The sequence below is a fragment of the Oncorhynchus mykiss genome, chromosome 25 (assembly GCF_057628025.1).
Source record: "Oncorhynchus mykiss isolate SJ-2025 chromosome 25, ASM5762802v1, whole genome shotgun sequence".
NCBI classification, from domain to species: Eukaryota; Metazoa; Chordata; class Actinopteri; order Salmoniformes; family Salmonidae; genus Oncorhynchus; species Oncorhynchus mykiss.
In genome coordinates, this window is record NC_143046.1 from 33,432,032 (window position 1) to 33,456,451 (window position 24,420).

The window sequence follows — 24,420 nt, forward strand, 5'->3', positions numbered from 1 at the left end:
CTGCCGGACAAGGATTGTCCTGACTTTCAACAATCCCTGAGCTAATTTCCTGCAATTCTAAACTTTTGCATTTTGAAAGCTAATTTTCTGTCATTCTAAACAAGCTCATGGGCCCCTCCGCCAGTGCACAGTCCCCATTCAAAACAAACTATATTTGGTTGGTAGAGACCTACTGAGTATTTTCCACACCAGTTTATTTGAGACAGGTAGTAAAGTTTGTTCTGTCTACAGTCCAATATGTATTTCAAATACAGTGTATTGCATTGGGGACTATGGAGGGGACAAGCAAGACAAAGTTCCCCTCCAAAACTAAATATATTTGCTTATTCGAGACAGCAGCATACCACCTTGCATCCCACGGCTGGCTTGCCTCTGAAGCTAAGCAGGGTTGGTCTCTGGATGGGAGACCAGATGCTGCTGAAAGAGGCATTGGATGGACAGTAAGAGGCACTCTTTCCTCTGGTCTAAAAAAATATCCCAATTCCCCTGGGAAGTGATTGGTGCTGTCTTTTGGATGGGATGTTAAACGGGGGACCCCCCCCCCTAACTATTTCCCAGGTCGTTGCTGTAGATGAGAATGTGTTCTCAGTCAACTTACCTGGTAAAATAAGGGTAAAAAATACCCTACTATTTGAGACAGGTAGTACATTTTTTCCCTCTACAGTCCAATATGCATTCCATATACAGTAAATTGCATTGTGGGCTATGAAGGGGTGGGGTAAAAAGCCAGCAACAGTCTGTATGACAAAGTCCCCCTCCAAAACGAGTTAGTAGAGACCTGACTGAGTATCCCCTTCCCCCCTAACGTTTATTTCAGACTCGGAGTTCAGTTTTTTCTCTACAGTCCAATGTGTACAGTATTTCATTACAGTGAATTGCCCACAATTTAATGCAAATTTCACTTAAATATGAACAGATATGAATCATTGTTAATGTTTTGTCAATTATTTTTCATATATCATGAATAAATACAGGTTATTGACACATTTCTACTTCGTGGGGGACTTTTATTTTGAAAAAAATGTCCTGCTTTCCTCACGTCTTGAAGCTAGCCTGGTAGCTAGTTGACAACAATGGGCGAGCAGGTTGAGTGGAAGTTTATGAAATTATACCTTACCGATATTGTAAACACTATTTCGAAAAAATCTGCTACACGGAGATCGAAAATAAGTAAGTGGCTTGCTAAAATATCCATAAAATGTTAACGTTACAAGCTAGCTATTAGCTGGTTTATGTTTCATCAAATGCAGAATCATCAGGCAAGAAGGCAATGACTGTAAGTAGGGTTTAAAAGCTTACACTGAGCTAATTAAGCAGTAAGGCCGAGCGTGGGTGGTATATGACCAATATACGACGGCGAAAGGGTTGTTCTTCCTCCAGACGCAACGCGGAGTGCCTGGACACAGCCCTTAACCGTGGTATATTGGCCATATACCACAAACCCACGAGGTGCCTTATTGCTATTATAAACTGTTTACCAACGTAATTAGAGCTGTAAAAATACGTGTTTTGTCATACCAGTGGTATAAGGGCTAATATACCACTGGTGTCAGCCAATCAGCATTCAGGGCTCGAACCACCCAGTTTATAATACCTGATAGAACAGCACAGAGGCATAGGCTATATGGCTATTCCCTGCACACACACCTGGTCAACCTTAGTGAGTCCTAAGGCCTAAATTAAGTCATCATAACTTCATTGGGGATTCTTGTTAGGAACAGTTTGTGTTTAATTATCCTCGGAAAACCTAATGAGAAATACAACACGTTTAGTCCATAGAAACTACATGTTGTATTTTATTCTACTCTACGCTGCAAAAGGACAGCGTAATGCTCTCTCCACCATGCAGTTTACACTCATATTAAATCATATCTTCAAGAACTATTATTCAAGATGTTTCTATCGACAGGTTTTTATTCAACTCTGTGAATCCCGTATTGATAGAGATGTTCCAGAAATAATCTGGATTTTAGAAAACCAGGTACTAAGAGAAGTGTTTTTCAGTTTTGTTTTGGTGAAGACATTCGTGAGTTTATTAGCAATTCTAAATATTTGGGTCATTTAATTGATTAACATATTACCTCTCTATACGGAACATCAGCCCTAGCCGACTCAGCAAGTAGAGCTCTTGGGAGAGTTATAGGAAAAAACAAAACCACTCAAGGATTTTGTGTCCTGTGCTGGACTATTCATTTGGAGTGTGGGGTTCTAAGAGGTGTTTTAAAAACGAACATGTCCACAACAGAGCAGTACGTTACTTTTTAGGTGTCCACAAGTTTGCACCTATACTTGCAATAACTGGGGACATGGGCTGGGAACCCTGTGAGGTGAGATGGAAGGTGTGTATTGTGATACTTTGGAATAGACTGTTGGATATGCCAACTGCCAGAATAGCTAGTCAAGTTTTTTTAGTGGGATCTATCCATAGGGCGAGCCTGGGAAACTGAAATGTCCGACCTTGTTCACAGTCAGACTTGAAAATCTGTACGAAAACCAAATGAAGGGAGACATAGATATGATTAAAAAATAACTTTTGATGCAATATTGGAAAAAAGAATGGGTGGAGGAGATTAATCAAAAACCCAAATTGAGAACCTTTTGTTTGATTATGGGTGTATTCGTGAGTGAGAGATATATTATGTATAACCTACCTAAAAGCAAGAGATCGCTATGTGCACAGGGAAGATCAGGGATATTGCCTCTGCGTATTGAAACAGGTCAGATCAGGGATATTGCCTCTGCCTATTGAAACAGGTCAGATCAGGGTTATTGCCTCTGCGTATTGAAACAGGTCAGATCAGGGTTATTGCCTCTGCGTATTGAAACAGGTCAGATCAGGGATATTGCCTCTGCGTATTGAAACAGGTCAGATCAGGGATATTGCCTCTGCGTATTGAAACAGGTCAGATCAGGAATATTGCCTCTGCGTATTGAAACAGGTCAGATCAGGGATATTGCCTCTGCGTATTGAAACCGGTCAGATCAGGGTTATTGCCTCTGCGTATTGAAACCGGTCGGTATCGTGGTGAAATGGAAGAGGAAACACTGTGTAACTATTTTGACATGGAAGAAATAGAGAATGAAACTCATTGTGTCCTCTATTGTCATTTCTACCACCATATACACTTGCTCTTATTCCAGGAAGCACACCAGATATATCCTGGCATTATGTGGCTGAGCGATGAGGAAAAATGTCAGAATAATAGTTGAGAGAACGATTTATTTCAGCTTTTATTTCTTTCATGACATTCCCAGTGGGTCAGAAGTTTACATACACTCAATTAGTATTTGGTAGCATTGCCTTTAAATTGTTTAACTTGGGTCAAATGTTTCGGGTAGCCTTCCACAAGCTTCCCACAATAAGTTGGGTGAATTTTGGCCCATTCCTCCTGACAGAGCTGGTGTAACTGAGTCAGGTTTGTAGGCCTCCTTGCTCGCACATGTTTTTTCAGTTCTGCCCACAAATTTTCTATGGGATTGAGGTCAGGGCTTTGTGATGGCCACTCCAATACATTGACTTTGTTGTCCTTAAGCCATTTTGCCACAACTTTGGAAGTATGCTTGGGGTCATTGTCCATTTGGAAGACCCATTTGCAACCAAGCTTTAACTTCCTGACTGATGTCTTGAGATGTTGCTTCAATACATCCACATAATTTCCCTCCCTCATGATGCCATCACTTTTGTGAAGTACACCAGTCCCTCCTGCTGCAAAGCACCCCCACAACATGATGCTTCTACCCCCACAACATGATGCTGCTACCCCCGTGCTTCACGGTTGGGATGGTGTTCTTTGGCTTTCAAGCTTTCCCCTTTTTCCTCCAAACATAACGATGGTCAGTTCTATTTTTGTTTCATCAGACCAGAGGACATTTCTCCAAAAAGTACGATCTTTGTCCCCATGTGCAGTTGCAAACTGTAGTCTGGCTTTTTTTATTAAGGTTTTGGAGCAGTGTCTTCCTCCTTGCTGAGTGGCCTTTCAGGTTATGTCGATATAGGACTCATTTTACTGTGGATATAGATACTTTTGTACCTGTTTCCTCCAGCATCTTCACAAGGTCCTTTGCTGTTTTTCTGGGATTGATTTGCACTTGTCACACCAAAGTACGTTCATCTCTAGGAGCGGAACGCGTCTCCTTCCTGAGCGGTATGATGGCTACGTGGTCCAGACTTGTGTAGGTCTACAATTTTTTTTCTGAGGACTTGGCTGATTTTCTCACGATGTCTCACGATGAGTTTGAAGGTAGACCTTGAAAAACATCCACAGGTACACCTCCAATTGACGCAAATTATGTCAATTATCCTATCAGAAACTACTAAAGCCATGACATAATTTTCTGGAATTTTCCAAGCTGTTTAAAGGCACAGTCAACTTAGTGTACGTAAACTTCTGACCCACTGGAATTGTGAATTATAAGTGAAATAATCTGTCTGTAAACAATTGTTGGAAAATGACTTGTGTCATGCACAAAGTAGATGTCCTAACCGACTTGCCAAAACTATAGTTTGTTAACAAGAAATGCGTGGAGTGGTTGAAAAACAAGTTTTAATGACTCCAACCTAAGTGTATGTAAACGTCTGACTTCAACAGTATATGTACAGTGGGGAGAATATACACTGCCGATTTTGCAGGTTTTCCTACTTACAAAGCATGTAGAGGTCTAATTTTTATCATAGGTCCACTTCAACTGTGAGAGACAGAATCTAAAACAAAAATCCATAAATTCACATAGTATGATTTTTAAGTAATTTGCATTTTATTGCATGACAAGTATTTGATACATCAGAAAAGCAGAACTTAATATTTGGTACAGAAACCTTTGTTTGCAATTACAGAGATCATACATTTCCTGTAGTTCTTGACCAGGTTTGCACACACTGTAGCAGGGATTTTGGCCCACTCCTCCATACAGGCCTTCTCCAGATCCTTCAGGTTTCGGGGCTGTCGCTGGGCAATACGGACTTTCAGCTCCCTTCAAAGATTTTCTATTGGGTTCAGGTCTGGAGACTGGCTAGGCCACTCCAGGACCTTGAGATGCTTCTTACGGAGCCACTCCTTAGTTACCCTGGCTGTGTATATGGGGTCGTTGTCATGCTGGAAGACCCAGCCACTACCCATCTTCAATGCTCTTACTGAGGGAAGGAGGTTGTTGGCCAAGATCTCGCGATACACGGCCCCATCCATCCTCCCCTCAGTACGGTGCAGTCGTCCTGTCCCCTTTGCAGAAAAGCATCCCCAAAGAATGATGTTTCCACCTCCATCGGTTCACGGTTGGGATGTTCTTGGGGTTGTATTCATCCTTATTCTTCCTCCAAACACAGCGAGTGGAGTTTAGACCAAAAGCTCTATTTTTGTCTCATCAGACCACATGACCTTCTCCCATTCCTCCTTTGGATCATCTAGATGGTCATTGGCAAACTTCAGACGGGCCTGGACATGCGCTGGCTTGAGCAGGGGGACCTTGCGTGCGCTGCAGGATTTTAATCCATGACGGCCTCATGATCATTGATGCCCCACGAGGTGAGATCTTTCATGGAGCCCCAGACCGAGGGTGATTGACCGTCATCTTGAACTTCTTCCATTTTCGAATAATTGCGCCAACAGTTGTTGCCTTCTCACCAAGCTGCTTGCCTATTGTCCTGTAGCCCATCCCAGCCTTGTGCAGGTCTACAATTTTATCCCTGATGCCTTTACACAGCTCTCTGGTCTTGGCCATTGTGGAGAGGTTGGAGTCTGTTTGATTGAGTGTGTGGACAGGTGTCTTTTATACAGGTAATGAGTTCAAAGAGGTGCAGTTAATACAGGTAATGAATGAGTGGAGAACAGGAGGGCTTCTTAAAGAAAAACAAACAAGTCTGTCAGTGCCGGAATTCTTACTGGTTGGTAGGTGATCAAATACTTATGTCATGCAATAAAATGCAAATTAATTACTTAAAAATCATACAATGTGATTTTCTGGATTTTTGTTTTAGATTCCGTCTCTACACAGTTGAAGTGTACCTATGATAAAAAAAAAATTACAGACCTCTACATGCTTTGTAAGTAGGAAAACCTGCAAAATCAGCAGTGTATCAAATACTTGTTCTCCCACTATATATATATATATATATATATTTTTTTTTACTGCTCTTAGGGATGTAATTTACTATTTTGTATAGATTTTTACCTTACATTTTCTTTAAATAAATGTTTTATTTTTTACTCTTTATGCAAGGCACATTGCAGAGAACACCGGAAGAAGAATGATCATTTAATTACCATAATGTTTGTTTGTGTCAATTAATCCCATAAGGGATGGGTTGACATTTGGAGATATTACACATGAAAATAAAATGTAATTCCTTCATTCATGTTGTTTTTTTATAACTTTGGAATTATAAAAATAAAGTTAAAAAAAACCAATCTAAAACCACCCCTCTGTTTCCCACAGAACCGGTTGCCTATCATGAAGAACAACAGCCGGAGGTGGCCACTCCTCAAAGCTCCGAGAGGCAGCTGAGAACTCCTCAGAGAAACTCCCGGAGGCAAAGTCCCAGGACGCGTTCTAGTGTTCTAAAAGAACAAGAGAGGGGCTTTTCTCCCGTGTCTGGTTCTGGGGAGGAGAGCGACAAGGAGGCCTCCCCACCGAAAAGGAGGAACGGAATAAGCAGCTCCAAAAACACAAGAACAAAGTCTCCATCAAAGGATTGTGGTGACTGTTCCGGGGCCGAGCCTGGTGAACAGCTAGAGGAGAGCACAAAAAGAAAATGTAAATATAGCAACTCAAAAAATAAAAGGACCAATATTCGCTGCAAAGAGAAGGATGATGACAATTTGTCAGATGAACAAACCGTGGTGGCTTCCCCCAGAGAAAGGAGGAGGCAATGTAGTGACTTCGATGTATTTGAAGCGGGGACTGAAAAATATAATACGGTGTCTGAGCCTGAGGTGGAGGACGTTGTGGAGGAGGAGACTGAAGTGGCCTCTGCTTCTAAGAGGAGGAAGCAGCGCAGCAACCCCCAAAAAACTACGCCTCGTGGAGAGGACAAAGCTGAAAGTGATCATTATGAATTGGGAGAACAGGCTGAAGAAACTCCCCCTAGAAAAAAACGTAGCCAGTCTAAAAAGGTAAGAACCAGGACTCCCTCTGAAGACGTGGTGGAAGTTGAAAGTGCCCACTTCAAGACGGAAGAACACGCTGAAGACACGACCCTCAGAAAAAGACAGAGGAGGTCTAAGAAATCTAAAAAGAAGAGATCCAAGAGTCCTCCCAAGGAGGCCAGCGACACAGAGAGTGATGGTGAATCAGGCAAACATATTTCCAAGACCTGGCCCAAGGACTTCCACGAAGAAGAGCGTGACCAAGATGCCAAGACTCGGTCTAAGGACCTAAGTGAGCAGAGTGACCAAGGCTCCCAGACTGAGTCTAAAGACTTAAGTGAAGAGGAGTGGCACTGTTCTGACCATTCAGAGAAGGAGACTGAACACGAGGTGTTACCTGCAAAGAGAAAGAGAGGACCCAAGAGCAAGAAGACAATGAAGTCAGATTCTGAAAACGTCACCATTAAAAAGAAAGGCAAAAAGCAAGGTGCCATGGGTTTGAAGGCACCAAGACTAAGATTCACACCACCCGTAGAGAAAAGGATAAGGGTGAAAACACTTCATATTTGCAGTTTCTGTGAAAAGGTCCTGCCAAACAGGGCTGCGCTGAGTAGGCACCTTCAGCGTCACACAGGGGAGAAGCCTTACCACTGTGAAGAGTGTGGCAAAGACTACGGCAGCAAAACCACCCTGAAGATTCACAACATGCAGGTTCACCACAAGGGGACCAAGGACTTCATATGCAATGAGTGTGACCAACAGTTTACCCACCTCACATACCTCAAACGCCACATGTACTCCCACACGGACAAGGAAAAGAGGCCACACCTGTGCAATGTGTGTGGGAAGCATTTTATCCAGAAGTCCCACCTGGACCGCCACAAGATGATTCACACCGGAGAGAAACCATTCAGCTGCGAACACTGCGCCATGGCCTTCAATCGGCCGGAGTACCTGCGGATGCATCTGAAGCTGCACGTGTCAGGTAGTGAGGGGCCAGATCTGCCAGAGCAAGAGAAGACAAAGTGCACGGAGTGCAACAAGAGTTTTGTCAACCCTAAGTACCTCAACATCCACATGAGAATGCACACTGGGGAGAGGCCATACAAGTGTGAGCACTGTGCTAAGAGCTTCACCCAGACCAGTATTCTCAACGCGCACCGACGTACGCACACGGGAGAAAAGCCACACAAGTGTAAGTCGTGCGGCAGCTGCTTCACCCGTCGCAAGTACCTGGATGATCACATAGGCAGAAAGCATGGGTCTTTACAGCAAATGAAGGAACAGGAGGATGAGCAATGACAACACAGGGTGTTGTGTGGTAATGTAATGTTACGGTGGGGTCTGGAATTTTTGGATGCCTTGATAAAGATGAGCAAAAAAAGACTGTATGAAATAAATTTATGCAACATTTTTGTATTTATTTTAGGGATGGATCCCGATTTACATAATGGGTACCTGGAGGGAAATGGGGCAGAGTCATGCTTTTAAAATTTCAGTCCAGAGGAGTGTTTAGTATTTTTAGTGCTGGGGAGATTTTTCTGTTATTTGTAATTTATGAAATGTCTGTATTTCTCAGTGTTTTAGAATGAGTTGCTTGTAAGTCTATGTATCGGTGTGTCCGATGCTGTCCCTCATCTCTGATTCTCTGCTGAGTGAGCAATATCAAGTGTTCCTGTAGGCTATTTAGTGTGGTCTCAATCAAATGATCCATAGACTATAGGCTGCGAAGTGCATGCTGGAAGAAGCACAGAGCAAAGTTCTATTTCTAAGATAGCTGCTGGGATGGTGTAAATACAACTAGACTGCATTACACACTGCAGTGGATATTCCAACCCTGAGCCCCGGCCTGCTCTGCTCTTATGGCTGTGTTGTTTAGGCCTATGGTAGCAGTTCAAGGGGGGAGTCATGGTTCTTCCGAATGTTTTATTTTTTTGTTTGTTGTTGATTAGGCCTAGTAAAAATCCTTCGCATGCACTCATGGACTGCCCTCTTCAATTCAAACCACAGGTTTTCAATGGGGTTCAAGTCTGGAGACTTGATGTTGATTTTGTGGTCAATAACCCATTTCTGAGCGTATTTTGATGTGTGCTTGTGGTTATTGTCTTGCTGGATGATCCACTTGCAGCCAAGTGTCAGCCTCCTGGCAGAGGCAACCAGGTTTTTGGGCTAAAATGTCCCGGTACAGGGTAAAGTTCATGATGCCGTTGACTTTTACAAGGGCCCAAGGACCAGTGGAAGCAATATAGTCCCATAACATCAAAGATCCACCACAGTTCAGTCCATAAACACAGATGATGGATATCAAGGATCTGGGGGGTGGAAAGAGCCTGTGACATGGCTTCTACTTTTGGACGTTAACAAGGCGACACTTCATTTTAACTCCTCCCTCCACATTTACTGGATTGGTTGAACAGTTCAGAAGGGAACTTCCCCCGACAGTTTTTTTATTTTCTTCTCAGGACCAGTATGTAGGGGATCTTGTTTCAGGTGCTACATTAGGTTAGGCCAGAGCCAGCCTACATGAAGACGTGATCAACTTTGATACTCTGGCTACATTTGTTAGAGACCACCCGATCGCTGACTCATTTGTTTTGCGCCACGCCCCTCATTTTGAAGTCCCTCAAATGACTTCTAGGATGTTAGTTTCAGACTTAATGTATGTAGCGATTGATAGAGCAAAGAAAATAAATTATTGGTGAGTCATCAGGTAAAGTATACTGCATTATATGCGTAATACAATGTGAAGTAATCCCTTTTACAATAAATACAGTACATTCCCAATACAAATGTAATGGTCTCTTCAATGTTGTTGACTTCCATGCTTAAGGCATAGGTGCTCTAACTCTTTTATATATGTGTATATATCCGAAACTCTGGTATATTCAGTATGGTGCTGTGCAACACTTGCTTTCTCATACAAAATCGCCAGTTAACCCAATAAAGGTTATTGCTGTTATGTGATTAGTTGATTTAATGCTTTAAAACACCCTCATCATGACATGGTTTGTTCACAGGTGAAGTAAAGGCCTTCTGGAAACAGGCTGTTTCCCCCAGTTAAACCAGTAGGTGGTAGACCTGTACAGCCTTTCCTGACAAATGATCTCTCAGACTCTCGAAGAGAGCCGTTTTGAATTATTTTTGAATTTGAGACATTGGGGACCCAGGGTGGAACATGTGGTCAGTTCAGTATGAGACATTGGGGACCCAGGGTGGAACATGTGGTCAGTTCCGTATGAGACATTGGGGACCCAGGGTGGAACATGTGGTCAGTTCAGTATGAGACATTGGGGACCCAGGGTGGAACATGTGGTCAGTTCAGTATGAGACATTGGGGACCCAGGGTGGAACATGTGGTCAGTTCCGTATGTGTGGTTATGTTGAAAGCCAGACATAATCTCATCTTCTTGCTCCCGTCCAACTGAGCAGTTTCTCCGATCTGTAAATGACTTAGAATTCCTAAAATACATCAAACTGATTATCACATTCATTATTCTAAACGGCGTAATAAACACTAGATATGTTTTCCTTGACTGCCTGGATCCTACAATGTAAAACATGAGTGTAGGGGTTTGGGCAGCAGTGTCACAGTGCACGGGTAGTTAATAATGCTTTATCAAAGTTTATTGGTCACATACGCATGGTTAGCAGATGTTTTTGCGAGAGGAGCGAAATGCTTGTGCTTCTAGTTCCGACTGCAGCAATATCAAACAAGTAATCTAACAATTTCACAACAACTACCTAGTAAACACAAGTCTAAGTAAAGGAGTGGAATAAGAATATATACATACAGTAGGAAGAAAAAGTATGTGAACCCTTTGGAATTACCTGGATTTCTGCATAAATTGGTCATACAATTTGATCTGATCTTCATCTAAGTCACAACAATAGACATACACAGTGTGCTTAAACTAATAACACAAATTATTGTATTTTTCTTGTCTATATTGAATGTAAAATTTAAACATTCAGAGTGTAGGTTGGAAAAAATATGTGAACCCCTAGGCTAATGACTTCTTGAAAGTTAATTGGAATCAGGAGTCAGCTAACCTGGAGTCCAATCAATGAAACGAGATTGGAGATGTTGGTTAGAGCTGGTCTGCCCTATAAAAAACACTCACAAAATGTGAGTTTCATATTCACAAGAAGCATTGCCTGACGTGAACCATGCCTTGAACAAAAGAGCTCTCAAGACCTAAGATTAAAAATGGTTGACTTGCATAAAGCTGGAAAGGGTTACAAAAGTATGTCTAAAAGACAAATTGTCTATAAATGGAGAAAGTAGAGCACTGTTGCTACTCTTCCTTGGAGTGGCCGTCCTGCAAAGATGACTGCAAGAGCACAGAGCAGAATGCTCAATGTGGTTAAGATGAATCCAAGAGTGTCAGCTAAAGACTTACAGAAATCTCTGGAACATGCTAACATCTACAATAGGTAAACCACTAAATAAGAATAGTGTTCATGGGAGGACACCACAGAAGAAGCCACTGCTGTCCAAAAAAAACATTGCTGCACGTTTGAAGTTCGCAAAAGATCACCTGGATGTTCCACAGCGCTACTAGCAAAATATTCTGTGGACAGATGCAACTACAGTTGAGTTGTTTGGAAGGAACACACAACACTATGTGTGGAGAAAAAAAGGCACAGCACAGCACACCAACATCAAAACCTCATCCCAAAGTATGGTGGAGGGAGCATCATGGTTTGGGGCTGCCTCAGGGCCTGGACAGCTCGACATCATCGACGGAAAAATTAATTCCCAAGTTTATCAAGACATTTTGCAGGAGAATGTAAGGCTATCTGTCGGCCAATTGAAGCTCAACAGAAGTTGGGTGATGCAACAGGACAATGACCCAAAACACAGAAATAAATCAACAACAGAATGGCTTCAACAGAAGAAAATAAGACTTCTGGAATGGCCCAGTCCAAGTCCTGACCTCAACCCGAGCGGTTGTGTCCGGTTCACACCAGACATTCCAAGAATATTACTGAACTGAAACAGTTTTGTGAAGAGGAATGGTCCAAAATTCCTCCTGACCGTTGTGCAAGTCTGATCTGCAACTACAGAAAACGTTTGGTTGAGGTTATTGCTGCCAAAGGAGGGTCAACCAGTTATTAAATCCAAGGGTTCACACACTTTTCCCACCCTGCACGGTGTGCTCAATAAAAACATATAATTGTTTGTGTTATTAGTTTAAGCAGACTGTGTTTGTCCATTGTCGTGACTTAGATGAAGATCACATTTTATGACCAATTTATGCAGAAATCCAGGTAATTCCAAAGGGTTCACATACTTTTTCTTGCCACTGTATAAATATATGGATGAGCAATGACTGAGTGGCATAGGCAAGATGCAATAGATGGAATAAAAATACACTACCGGTCCAATGTTTTAGAACACCTACTCATTAAAGGGTTTTTATTTTTTACTGTTTTCTACATTGCAGAATAATAGTGAAAACAAACTATTAAATAACACATGGAATCATGTGGTAACCAAAAAAGGGTTAAACAAATCAAAATATATGTTCTATTTGAGATTCTTCAAATAGCCACCCTTTGCCTTGATGACAGCTTTGCACACTCTTGGCATTCTCTCAACCAGCTTCACCTGGAATGCTTTTCCAGTGGTGATGGAGTTCCCACATATGCTGAGCACTTGTTGGCTACTTTTCCTTCACTCTGCGGTCCGACTCATCCCTAACCATCTCAATTTGGTTGAGGTCGGGGGGTTGTGGAGGCCAGGTCATCTGATGCAGCACTCCATCACTCTCCTTTGTCAAATAGCTCTTACACAGTCTGGAGGTGTGTTGGGTTATTGTCCTGTTAAAAATAAAAAAATAGTCCCACTAAGCTCAAACCAGATGGGATGGGGTATCGCTGCAGAATGCTGTGGTAGCCATGCTGGTTAAGTGTGCCTTGAATTCTAAATAAATCCCAGACAGTGTCACCAGAAAAGCACCCCCACACCATAACACATCCTTTTCCGTGCTTTACGATGGGAAATACACATGCAGGGGTCATCCGTTCACCTACTCTGCGTCTCACAAAGTCACAGCGGTTGGAACCAAACATCTACAATTTGGACCAAAGGACACATTTCTACCGGTCTAATGTCCATTGCTCATGTTTCTTGGCCCAAGCAAGTCTCTTCTTCTTATTGGTGTCCTATAGTAGTGAGGGCTGAAATGACCATTTGAAAGTATTTTTAGAGCTGGTCTAAGAGGAAGGTGAGTCCTTGGGTTTACCCCTCCGGGCAGCCAGGCCACGACAATGCAGATAGACACAGAGAGGATGGATGAAGGCCAGCATGCTGAGTAACGTCAGAGCTATGTTCACCTGTAGAGGGAAGAGAGAGAAGACAGAGAGTGAGGAGGTGGGGGAAGGGAGATGGGGTCACCACTCTGCAATAACTCCACTTTAGAACATCATGGTAAGCTGAAAAGCAATGGCCAGTGTTGGGGAGTAGTGAACTACATATAGTTTAACTAGTCATTTCATGACAGTAGCTTGGGTGGTCGTTGAAATAAATTCAAATCTTGGTAGTGTTTTCAGTAGTTAATTACTTGTTTGCCATGTTTTTTTTTATATATATATATATATTTTATTTTACCTTTATTTAACTAGGCAAGTCAGAACAACTTGGCAAAAATAACATTTTTTTTTCAATGACAGCCTAGGAACAGTGGGTTAACTGCCTTATTCAGGGGCAGAACAACAGATTTTTAGCCTGTCAGCTCAGGGATTTGATCTTGCAACCTTTCGGTTATAAGTCCAACGCTCTAACTACTAGGCTACTAGGCTACTAGGCCCCATGTGGTGGTGTTGCTAACCAGTGTCGGGGAAGCTACTCTGAAAATATAGTTTATGAAGCTACTAATTATGATATCTAAATCTAAAATGTCATAGACTACAAATCGCAAGAACAAAACAATGTGTAATCACCCTGGAGTCAGATGTTAACAGAACGTGTAATCACCCTGGAGTCCGATGTTAACAGAATGTGTAATCACCCTGGAGTCAGATGTTAACAGAACGTGTAATCACCCTGGAGTCAGATGTTAACAGAACGTGTAATCACCCTGGAGTCCGATGTTAACAGAACGTGTAATCACCCTGGAGTCCGATGTTAACAGAACGTGTAATCACCCTGGAGTCCGATGTTAACAGAACGTGTAATCACCCTGGAGTCCGATGTTAACAGAACGTGTAATCACCCTGGAGTCCGATGTTAACAGAACGTGTAATCACCCTGGAGTCCGATGTTAACAGAACGCGTAATCACCCTGGAGTCAGATGTTAACAGAACGTGTAATCACCCTGGAGTCAGATGTTAACAGAACGTGTAATCACCCTGGAGTCAGATGTTAACAGCATGTGTAATCACCCTGGAGTCAGATGTTAACAGAATGTGTAATTTAGTCTCTTAAACACAAAAACGATGTATTAAGTGAGATGTAGGCAGGTGTGATGCTGAAAAATAAAGGAAATTCTTGCCTACTTCACCTATATTTTATTTTTGCCAAGAAAGTAGTGTGTAGTTCAAGTAGTTAACTACATCACCACATGGCAAACAAGTAATGAACTACTGAAAACTACCTAGATTAGAATTTAGTTCAACTACCACCAAGCTACTGCAAAATGTAGTTAAATTACTAGTTGAACTACATGTAGTTCACTACTCCTCAACACTGTAGGAATTTCCTTTCTTTTTTGGCATCAAACCTTCTCACTTAAAATTACACTTTCTTTTAACATCCGACTCCAGAGTGATTTATTCTTGCTATTTCTAGTCTATGACATTTAGATATGATCATTTATCACAAAGTAACTTCAGTAAAGTAAAGTAGATTTTTCTTAAGGGTAGCTTTAGTGTAGCTTGACCTCTTCCAGTGTGAAGTATTCTGTAACTTGTTAAACCGTATCGTCAAAGTAGCTTCCCCGACACTGCCAATGGTAAAGGTAGTATATCTGGTAATTCTAATGACAGTAGCTCCACTCACGTATAGTGGGTCTCCTCCCAGCACTCCTTTGACCAGGATAAAGCAGGGGTACTGCAGCAGAGAAACCACTGAAGACAGAGCCATGGCCATACCATACAGCTTCCCAAAGTGACAGGGAGGAAAACTACAGAGAGAGAGAGGGGCAAGAGAGATCATTTAATTGATTTGTTAGTACGGTACAAAAGTATGACGCTAAGAAGGTGTTGGCGTCTATCCGTGCTCCCCTTATCCTGTTCCATTAGGTTTGTTATTGCAAACAACTGGTGTGTGTGTGTGTGTGTGTGTGTGTGTGTGTGTGTGTGACTCACACAATGCTGATGAAGGCTGCATGGCCTCCGTAGAGGAAGGATCGGTTGAGGACCTGCAGGATGAAGGTGAGGTACTGGAGGGGGAGGAAGGGGGTGGAGGCACAGATGGAGAACAGGACACACTGCAGCGCCGTCAGGGTCAGGGAGAGCACCGACGCACGCAGGTCTGCCTCCTTCTCACTCACTCCTACACACACACACACACACACACACACACACACACACACACACACACACACACACACACACACACCAAATACACATGCACCAAACATATACAGTGTGTACACACACAAGAAACACATGTACCCACACCAAACATACGTACCCACACACACAAAGACGCAAATCTCTATTCAATTCCGTCTTCTCCATGACATTTCTATGCCACCTCCGACACTACCACTTCCCTTACCCCTCTCCCTTACCCCTCTCCCTTACCCCTCTCCGAGCAGTAATGTAAAGTCAGAGGCTCTTCAAGCCAAATGTTCCTACAGTAAAATGTAATAAAAACATATACAAAATCTGGAGAAATTCAAATGTGACGCTGGTACGAGTCTAAAACCGGTCTTAGTGTGTTTGGTTTGGAGTGTGTGTGTGTGAGGTTTCACATGTGTGTCGTAGGGGGGGTTGTAGTAGTGTGTGTAGGTGAGGTTGGTACCGGGGGTCCTGGGCTTGCCCTTGTGTCGGTCCATGATGAGGCCGTTCCAGGGGGCAGACAGCACCCCACACAGCTGGGTCACAGCAAACGCATTGGTGTACGTGCTCACTGCAGGGATAAACAGAGCGGAATAAGAACGTGCTTAAAAAGAGAGAAGGGTAGCACTTTAAAGTAAATGTCTGGGAACATCTACCTTTTAAAAGTTAATATTATGTTAACTCATTTCCAAATAATGTTGTTGACTCATCCTATACTCGTATTTGTGGCCAAAACATCAATTGGAGAAAAAACACTTTACAAAAACCCCACCTCAAACTATTTTCTCAAACAGACCGTTTCAAAAATGCTTTGCTACTTCCTAATAGAGGATGATGTCATCCACCTGAGAAGGATGAGCTGGCCATTCAACAGTCTACTCACATGAATATTTTTAATGACCGCTATACGTCCACACCATTCCAACACAGAAAAGCTGCTTTTTAACATACTTAATAAAAAAAAAGAATTGGAAGGAAAACTATTCAAATTATTGTAATTCATTATACGTCATATTTCATAGAAATCTGGAAACAATGGACAGTAACTTTAAAATAAAGGGTAACACTTTAAGTCAACTTTATTAAATGTCCATAAGATATTTAGAAACGTTTAAGACTGAACTATAACGCCTGTTAATAGACAATTGTGTGCGTACCCAGAGAGGGTTCTCCCTGGGTCAGTCTCTGCAGCATGGGGTTGAGGGTGCCGATGAACAGGTAGTGCCTCAGCTGCATGACAGAAAGCCACACCAGGTGCCAGAGGAAGAACTTGGACAGGAAACACTCCCAGAAAGTAGCCACTGAGAAGAGGAGGGGGTAGGGGGTTAGAGAGGTCAAATCAGTTACAAATTCACATAAGATTATGTAATTGTAGGAAACAAGGTCTGTACGGGCAACTAATCCTGAATATTTGGGACACGGGAACGAGCAGAGCTGACGTCAAGGTAAACTAAATCTACACACCTTTCTCTGCGCTCTCCTTGTTAAAAGGCATTTCCTCCGTGACATCATCCCTCTGCATGTTGCCGTTGGCTGCTGCCTGTTCTGAGCTGAAGGTCTTGGCCTGGCCACGGCTCTTCATTCTGTCACAGGAAGTAACGGCAACACTGGTTAAAGTCACACAGGGAGTCCAGACAGTCCAGTGCTGGGGGTCTCTAGAATTGGTTGGACCTTCAGCAGATATTTATTCCCTTCTTTCCCTGGGTCTATTTTCTGTCCAGTCGCTGTGCTGTGGAGGGGGTAGGGGATGTATTCTTACCTGTAGGTGTAGCCCTCAGGGAGGGGGAAGGGGATGTATTCTTACCTGTAGGTGTAGCCCTCAGGGAGGGGGAAGGGGATGTGTTCTTACCCATAGGTGTAGCCCTCAGGGAGGGGGTAGGGGATGTGTTCTTACCCATAGGTGTAGCCCTCAGGGAGGGGGTAGGGGATGTATTCTTACCTGTAGGTGTAGCCCTCAGGGAGGGGGAAGGGGATGTGTTCTTACCCATAGGTGTAGCCCTCAGGGAGGGGGAAGGGGATGTGTTCTTACCCATAGGTGTAGCCCTCAGGGAGGGGGTAGGGGATGTGTTCTTACCCATAGGTGTAGCCCTCAGGGAGGGGGTAGGGGATGTGTTCTTACCCATAGGTGTAGCCCTCAGGGAGGGGGTAGGGGATGTGTTCTTACCCATAGGTGTATCCCTCAGGGAGGGGGTAGGGGATGTGTTCTTACCCATAGGTGTAGCCCTCAGGGAGGGGGTAGGGGATGTGTTCTTACCCATAGGTGTAGCCCTCAGGGAGGGGGTAGGGGATGTGTTCTTACCCGTAGGTGTAGCCCTCAGGGAGGGGGTAGGGGATGTGTTCTTACCCGTAGGTGTATCCCTCAGGGAGGGGGTAGGGGTTGTGTTCTTATCCGTAGGTGTATCCCTCAGGGAGGGGGTAGGGGATGTGTTCTTACCCGTAGGTGTATCCCTCAGGGAGGGGGTAGGAGATGTGTTCTTACCCGTAGGTGTATCCCTCGGGGAGGGGGTAGGGGATGTGTTCTTACCCGTAGGTGTATCCCTCAGGGAGGGGGTAGGGGATGTGTTCTTACCCGTAGGTGTCGCCCTCAGGGAGGGGGTAGGAGATGTGTTCTTACCCGTAGGTGTATCCCTCAGGGAGGGGGTAGGGGTTGTGTTCTTATCCGTAGGTGTATCCCTCAGGGAGGGGGTAGGGGATGTGTTCTTACCCGTAGGTGTAGCCCTCAGGGAGGGGGTAGGGGATGTGTTCTTACCCGTAGGTGTCGCCCTCAGGGAGAGGGTAGGGGATGTGTTCTTACCCATAGGTGTAGCCCTCAGGGAGAGGGTAGGGGATGTGTTCTTACCCGTAGGTGTATCCCTCAGGGAGGGGGTAGGGGATAGGGGATGTGTTCTTACCCGTAGGTGTAGCCCTCAGGGAGGGGGTAGGGGATGTGTGTTCTGGGTAGAAGGAGGAAGGTCCTGGCCAGGTGGATGATGCCACACGCAGCCAGGAAGAGGAAAGAGGCACGTAGAGAGATCCCAACCTCAAATAGCAGCTAGAGGGAGACACGAGGGAAGAAATCATCATCATCATCATCTTAATTAACTCATGGACAGCGACCGACTGATAGTCTGTGGGCGGGTGTGTTTAACAATGTTACCTTGATGATGAGGAAGAGGGCGGAGGAGGAGTCGAAGGCACCATTGTAAAGGGTGATGACGGTGGAGCGAGCGGAACCAAACAGGTTGCCTATCTACAGGGGGCCACAGAGAGGGGAAACATAACTCGCCAGGCCTGTGTGTCTGAGTGTCTCATGCTTCTCATCAGTACACACCACAGACTGACAAAACCACAGGTCAAAAGGAAGCAAATGTATGGCCCAAGGCAAGGTTGTCCACGGTTACATCAAGGGTATGTTCTCAGTCACGGTCCTGTTTACTGAGAGAACCCTGAGGACTGCTGTGTACATGACTGATGTTTATTCAGGAGGTCATAAATATGAGAGGACGGACCTGCATGTTGGTGACCAGAAACAAGATGCCTCCCACAGCGATGAAGGACAGGGCCGGGAAGAGGAGAGAGGAGAGAGCTGAGAAAGAAAAAACAACAGACTTATCCCTCTTGAGATCTTGCGAATTGCTGATGAAAGTGTAACGATCTTGTCAACTGTTGATAAAAAATGTATCAAACTCCATGGTGTTCGTGTAAGCTGTTCCATCAAACCTGTTTTTCTCAATTAGTATTACACTATAGAAAAGTAAAGGATTTTACCTGAACTTGAAAAGGCCACAAGCAAGGCACCAGTGGTGTACAGTGATCTGGAGAATAAAAATAAGTGATCACAACCATCATGTGAATTCAACCAGGCGTGCGCGTGAACCCACACGCACACACACACACACACACACACACACACACACACACACACACACACACACACACACACACACACACACACACACACACACACACACACACACACACACACACACACACACACACAGAGAGGCAGGGGTTAATGATAAAAGAGACTCAGGTTTAACTCTAATTCTTTCCCCTGGTTCTCCCTCCTACTGTCCTAGTCCTGTTCTGAGAGCCTTTAGCCTATTCACTGTGTTTTCCTGGCCCTCACTAGGAGGTGCAGTTCTCATCTCCATCTCTCTCTCTAGTCTCCACTCTCTCTATTCACTGTGTTTGCCTGGTCCTCACTAGGAGGTGTAGTTCTCATCTCCACCTTTCTCTATTCACTGTGTTTTCCTGGTCCTCACTAGGAGGTGCAGTTCTCATCTCCACCTCTCTCTATTCTACTGTGTTTTCCTGGCCCTCACAAGGTGGTGTAGTTCTCATCTCCACCTCTCCCTCTAGTCTCCACTCTCTCTATTCTACTGTGTTTTCCTGGCCCTCACTAGGAGGTGTAGTTCTTATCTCCACCTCTCTCTTTAGTCTCCACTCTCTCTATTCTACTGTGTTTTCCTGGCCCTCACTAGGAGGTGTAGTTCTTATCTCCACCTCTCTCTTTAGTCTCCACTCTCTCTATTCTACTGTGTTTTCCTGGTCCTCACTAGGAGGTGCAGTTCTCATCTCCACCTCTCTCTCTAGTCTCCACTCTCTCTATTTTACTGTGTTTTCCTGGCCCTCACTAGGAGGTGCAGTTCTCATCTCCACCTCTCTCTATTCACTGTGTTTTCCTGGTCCTCACTAGGAGGTGCAGTTCTCATCTCCACCTCTCTCTATTCACTGTGTTTTCCTGGTCCTCACTAGGAGGTGCAGTTCTCATCTCCACCTCTCTCTTTAGTCTCCACTCTCTCTATTCTACTGTGTTTTCCTGGTCCTCACTAGGAGGTGCAGTTCTCATCTCCACCTCTCTCTCTAGTCTCCACTCTCTCTATTCACTGTGTTTTCCTGGTCCTCACTAGGAGGTGCAGTTCTCATCTCCATCTCTCTCTCTAGTCTCCACTCTCTCTATTCACTGTGTTTTCCTGGTCCTCACTAGGAGGTGCAGTTCTCATCTCCACCTCGCTCTCTAGTCTCCACTCTCTCTATTCACTGTGTTTTCCTGGTCCTCACTAGGAGGTGCAGTTCTCATCTCCACCTCTCTCTCTAGTCTCCACTCTCTCTATTCACTGTGTTTTCCTGGCCCTCACTAGGAGTTGTAGTTCTCATCTCCACCTCTCTCTTTAGTCTCCACTCTCTCTATTCTACTGTGTTTTCCTGGCCCTTACTAGGAGGTGCAGTTCTCATCTCCACCTCTCTCTATTCTACTGTGTTTTCCTGGCCCTCACTAGGAGGTGTAGTTCTCATCTCCACCTCTCTCTCTAGTCTCCACTCTCTCTATTCTACTGTGTTTTCCTGGTCCTCACTAGGAGGTGCAGTTCTCATCTCCACCTCTCTCTCTAGTCTCCACTCTCTCTATTCACTGTGTTTTCCTGGTCCTCACTAGGAGGTGTAGTTCTCATCTCCACCTCTCTCTATTCACTGTGTTTTCCTGGTCCTCACTAGGAGGTGCAGTTCCCATCTCCACCTCTCTCTCTAGTCTCCACTCTCTCTATTCTACTGTGTCTTCCTGGCCCTCACTAGGAGGTGTAGTTCTCATCTCCACCTCTCTCTCTAGTCTCCACTCTCTCTATTCTACTGTGTTTTCCTGGCCCTCACTAGGAGGTGTAGTTCTCATCTCCACCTCTCTCTATTCACTGTGTTTTCCTGGTCTTCACTAGGAGGTGCAGTTCCCATCTCCACCTCTCTCTCTAGTCTCCACTCTCTCTATTCTACTGTGTCTTCCTGGCCCTCACTAGGAGGTGTAGTTCTCATCTCTACCTCTCTCTCTAGTCTCCACTCTATTTGCATTGCTTCTCTTTTCATTTCCCCTCTACCCATAGCAAAAACATCTGGATTGGCTTCTGATTGGCTCAGCCAATGTTGTTGCGGATTTGTAATCTGTGGCTATGAAATGTTGTTAAGTAACTGGGTCTGTGCCACATTAACCCTAGTTGGCCCATTCCAACCCCATCAGCCCCGAGCTCAACCACACTCTGAACAATCACAGTCAACATAACTCCCAGCCCTCGCTCCTTTCAACTATTGCTCTAAATCTCTTCCACCCTATAACTCTTCCATCCTGCCCAACTTCATTCTTAGTTACTACACAACCATTTATTTCACATTCCCTCTTTCTGTCTCTGCTTGGCACATCCACTCTCCGTCTATTCCTAACCTCTGGCACTCGTTCTCTGGCTGTCACATAGACACCACCCCCTGGCTCTGCCTTGCACCATCTCTTGAATAACTCAGCACTGAGTCCGATCTACTCAAACAAGAAACTAGAAGCCCAGACAACTTTCCCTTGGGCTCTCTTTTCAGTCACTATATCTCTCATGTCCTTCTGCCTACTCTCTCTTTCACTAACACAAACACACACACACTTTGCCTTTCCCTTGCTCTTCCCAGAGCTCACTCCACATAACGTGAACAGACATGGGAACCCCTCCAAGGGAAATAACAGGATGTGACAGCCAGAGAATGAGTGACTTAGCACTGGAGAGTAAACACACATGCTTTATACCGTCACTTAGATACCAAAACTGGGTAGAACGATAGACAGGGACAGAGATAAACTGTTGGAGAGAGTGGTAAAGAGAGAGACAGACAGAGGGCTCTCTGTTATGTCTCAGGCAATAACAGCTGATGTGGCGCTTCATAGATCTGTGTCTTTCTTTGACGGTCTCTGTCTAACAGCCATGAAATCAGTCACATTAGGTAGCACAGACTAGACACAAAGAAATCTCAATTTCCGTGAGATGAAGCACTTATTAAAGCCTCATTAACTTTTGAACAGATGCGTTAACATTTAACAAGACTTTATAGTATACTGTCGTCACGTAAAGGCCAGATCCTTGCGGGCAACTCAAGGCTGAGCGCAAATTAGTGGTTGAGATCAATGGAAGATTTGCGTGAAATGTCAAGTTACAGTCTCAAGTTAAGATTAGACAAGACTCACGTAGCTGTGTTCAGTACCGTGTTTTAGCGACAACACCGCATTTGACTGTTTCACATTCTCTCTGTCAGTTGTCTCTTGCCAGATTGTTATCGTTACTACAATTGACACCTAACCATCAATCCCGGTTGAATATAGGTTGTGAACCCTGTGCAGCTTAGTGATGCTTTATAATATGTTTATACAAAGACTTACATTCCCAGCAGCCTGACTGCCATGATGCCGAAACGGTCGAACAGGAAGCCATTGGGCAGCAGTAGAAAGTTGGTCATGAAGGAAGCGATGGTGAAGATGAGGGAGAACTGTTCATCCTGACCACTGCAGTCTGAAACACACGCGCGCACACACACACAGGCAGTCAGAGAGCTGTCAGTATGGACAGGTGTGTGTGTGTGTGTGCATGAGATATGTATTTGTATTGTAAGCTCTACTGTGACAGTGAGGCGTCTCAGTCACTGACCTAGGAATTGCATTCCATTGACCCCGGGGATGTTGACACACAGGTAGCTGAAGTAGCCTTCTGTCTTCAGGACGAACACCAGGGAGGCCCAGCCGAACACGGCCCCAGCAAAACAAAGGCACTCCAGCAGCCCTGTGACCAGGGTCAGCCACCTCCGCAGCCCTGCCCCTCCCTCACACCCGAGCATGATCTCGTCCCGCACACACACACACACACACACACACAGCACCCGCAATTTCACCCTCTCTCTTTTTAAGCTTCCCTGGTAGTCACTTCACTGAAGAGAGGAAACAAGAAAAAGAGAAAATCAGAATTGAGAAGAAACCAAATTTAAGGTAAAAAAATAAATGATCTTCTGTCTCCTCTGAAAGTGCTTTCAAATGTCAATGACTCTGTTGAATGACCTTTTTGAATAGCATATAGCCTAAATAATGCTTTCCAGTGTCGTTGTGACGCCTGACCATTGCATTTTGCTGCAGTCTTATTGAATGCAAACATACTAATACTCAAACATTGCCAAAGAAACCAGACACATAAAAAAAAGAGACAACTGCCCCACTGCAACATTCCTTATTTCATTTATGTGGAAAAATGAACCCACCCTACATTACTCACGGTTCAGAACAATTCCCCCAGTCACTCATATGAACAACTCCTTCTCTCTCTTCTCTTAACTCTCTTTTTCATACTTTATATAAACCTTCCTTCCACCCAGTCTCCCCTCCCTTCAGTTCAACCCCTCCTCCCCCATGAATCACTCTCGCTCTCATCTCAAGTAATATTGTCAGGGTCGTGTCTGAATGCGTACACATTAAATGTGAACCCCCGTGTACCGGACACCACCGCGGATGCCGGGGTAAAGGCTAGGATGGCCTTCCTCAGGTGTTCTACAGGGCATACCAAAGCGAGAGCCTAATGCTTCCTTAGGTACCTCTTTCTGAGTTTTCATTTGGAAAACGATCTCTCCTCAGTAGCGACAGTCACAAGGATGGTAAAAACAGCTTGATTGCCATAGCAACACCAGGGAAACTTGGCAGAAGGGAGATGTGCTTGAAATACAGCAGTTCTGCAACATCTTTAATTGAGCCTCTCATTCTCCTGAATTGCCAGCTTAACTGTAACAGGAAGCTCTGGGGACAGGTCGTCTGGATACCGGAAAGCCAATCATTTGGCAGATGCAGATTATCGTCTTTAGCAGACAACAGTTCTTGAGGGCTTGAACAAAAAAAAGCGGTTTGCGATTTCATTTATATTGTGAACCGCAGTTTGAGTTGTGTGGTTGCAATATCAACAGTCCCTTATCTCTGGTATACTTAAGCAATAAGGCACCTCGGGGTTTGTGTAATATGGCCAATATACCACGGCTAAGGGTTGTTCTTAGGCACGACGCATCGCGGAGTGCCTG

General features: G+C 44.3%; 2 protein-coding genes across 3 annotated transcripts; one reads left to right on the plus strand and one right to left on the minus strand.

Annotated features, from left to right (window-relative positions):
* Positions 1 to 998: 998 nt before the first annotated feature.
* Positions 999 to 9,863, plus strand: LOC110505043 (uncharacterized). The gene is made up of 2 exons (XM_021583987.3): positions 999 to 1,170; positions 6,430 to 9,863. Exons 1-2 carry the CDS (start codon positions 1,074 to 1,076, stop codon positions 8,379 to 8,381), a joined length of 2,049 nt encoding a protein of 682 aa, XP_021439662.3. The 5' UTR covers positions 999 to 1,073; the 3' UTR covers positions 8,382 to 9,863.
* A 2,604-nt stretch (positions 9,864 to 12,467) lies between these two features.
* Positions 12,468 to 23,801, minus strand: LOC110505044 (equilibrative nucleobase transporter 1). 2 transcript variants are annotated; one of them, XM_036969958.2, is made up of 13 exons: positions 23,631 to 23,801; positions 23,016 to 23,292; positions 22,751 to 22,880; positions 19,336 to 19,382; positions 19,077 to 19,153; positions 18,725 to 18,817; positions 18,480 to 18,619; positions 17,053 to 17,171; positions 16,746 to 16,889; positions 16,052 to 16,159; positions 15,391 to 15,577; positions 15,083 to 15,206; positions 12,468 to 13,418 (listed from the first exon to the last, which is right to left on the minus strand). In XM_036969958.2, exons 2-13 carry the CDS (start codon positions 23,200 to 23,202, stop codon positions 13,299 to 13,301), a joined length of 1,476 nt encoding a protein of 491 aa, XP_036825853.1. In that variant the 5' UTR covers positions 23,203 to 23,292; positions 23,631 to 23,801; the 3' UTR covers positions 12,468 to 13,298. The 2 variants fall into 2 exon arrangements, with proteins under 2 accessions (XP_036825853.1, XP_036825852.1); XM_036969957.2 differs by having other exon boundaries at positions 23,617 to 23,720.
* Between the last annotated feature and the right edge of the window lie 619 nt (positions 23,802 to 24,420).

Coding starts and splice junctions, on each gene's coding strand:
- LOC110505043 (XM_021583987.3), top strand. CDS start 1,074: ATGGGCGAGCAGGTTGAGTGGAAGTTTATGAAATTATACCTTACCGAT. Junction 1,171..6,429: donor TACACGGAGATCGAAAATAA/GTAAGTGGCTTG, acceptor TGTTTCCCACAG/AACCGGTTGCCTATCATGAA.
- LOC110505044 (XM_036969958.2), bottom strand. CDS start 23,202: ATGCTCGGGTGTGAGGGAGGGGCAGGGCTGCGGAGGTGGCTGACCCTG. Junction 18,818..19,076: donor TTCTGGTCACCAACATGCAG/GTCCGTCCTCTC, acceptor GGCCCCCTGTAG/ATAGGCAACCTGTTTGGTTC. Junction 15,578..16,051: donor GGGCAAGCCCAGGACCCCCG/GTACCAACCTCA, acceptor GTGTGTGTGTAG/GAGTGAGTGAGAAGGAGGCA.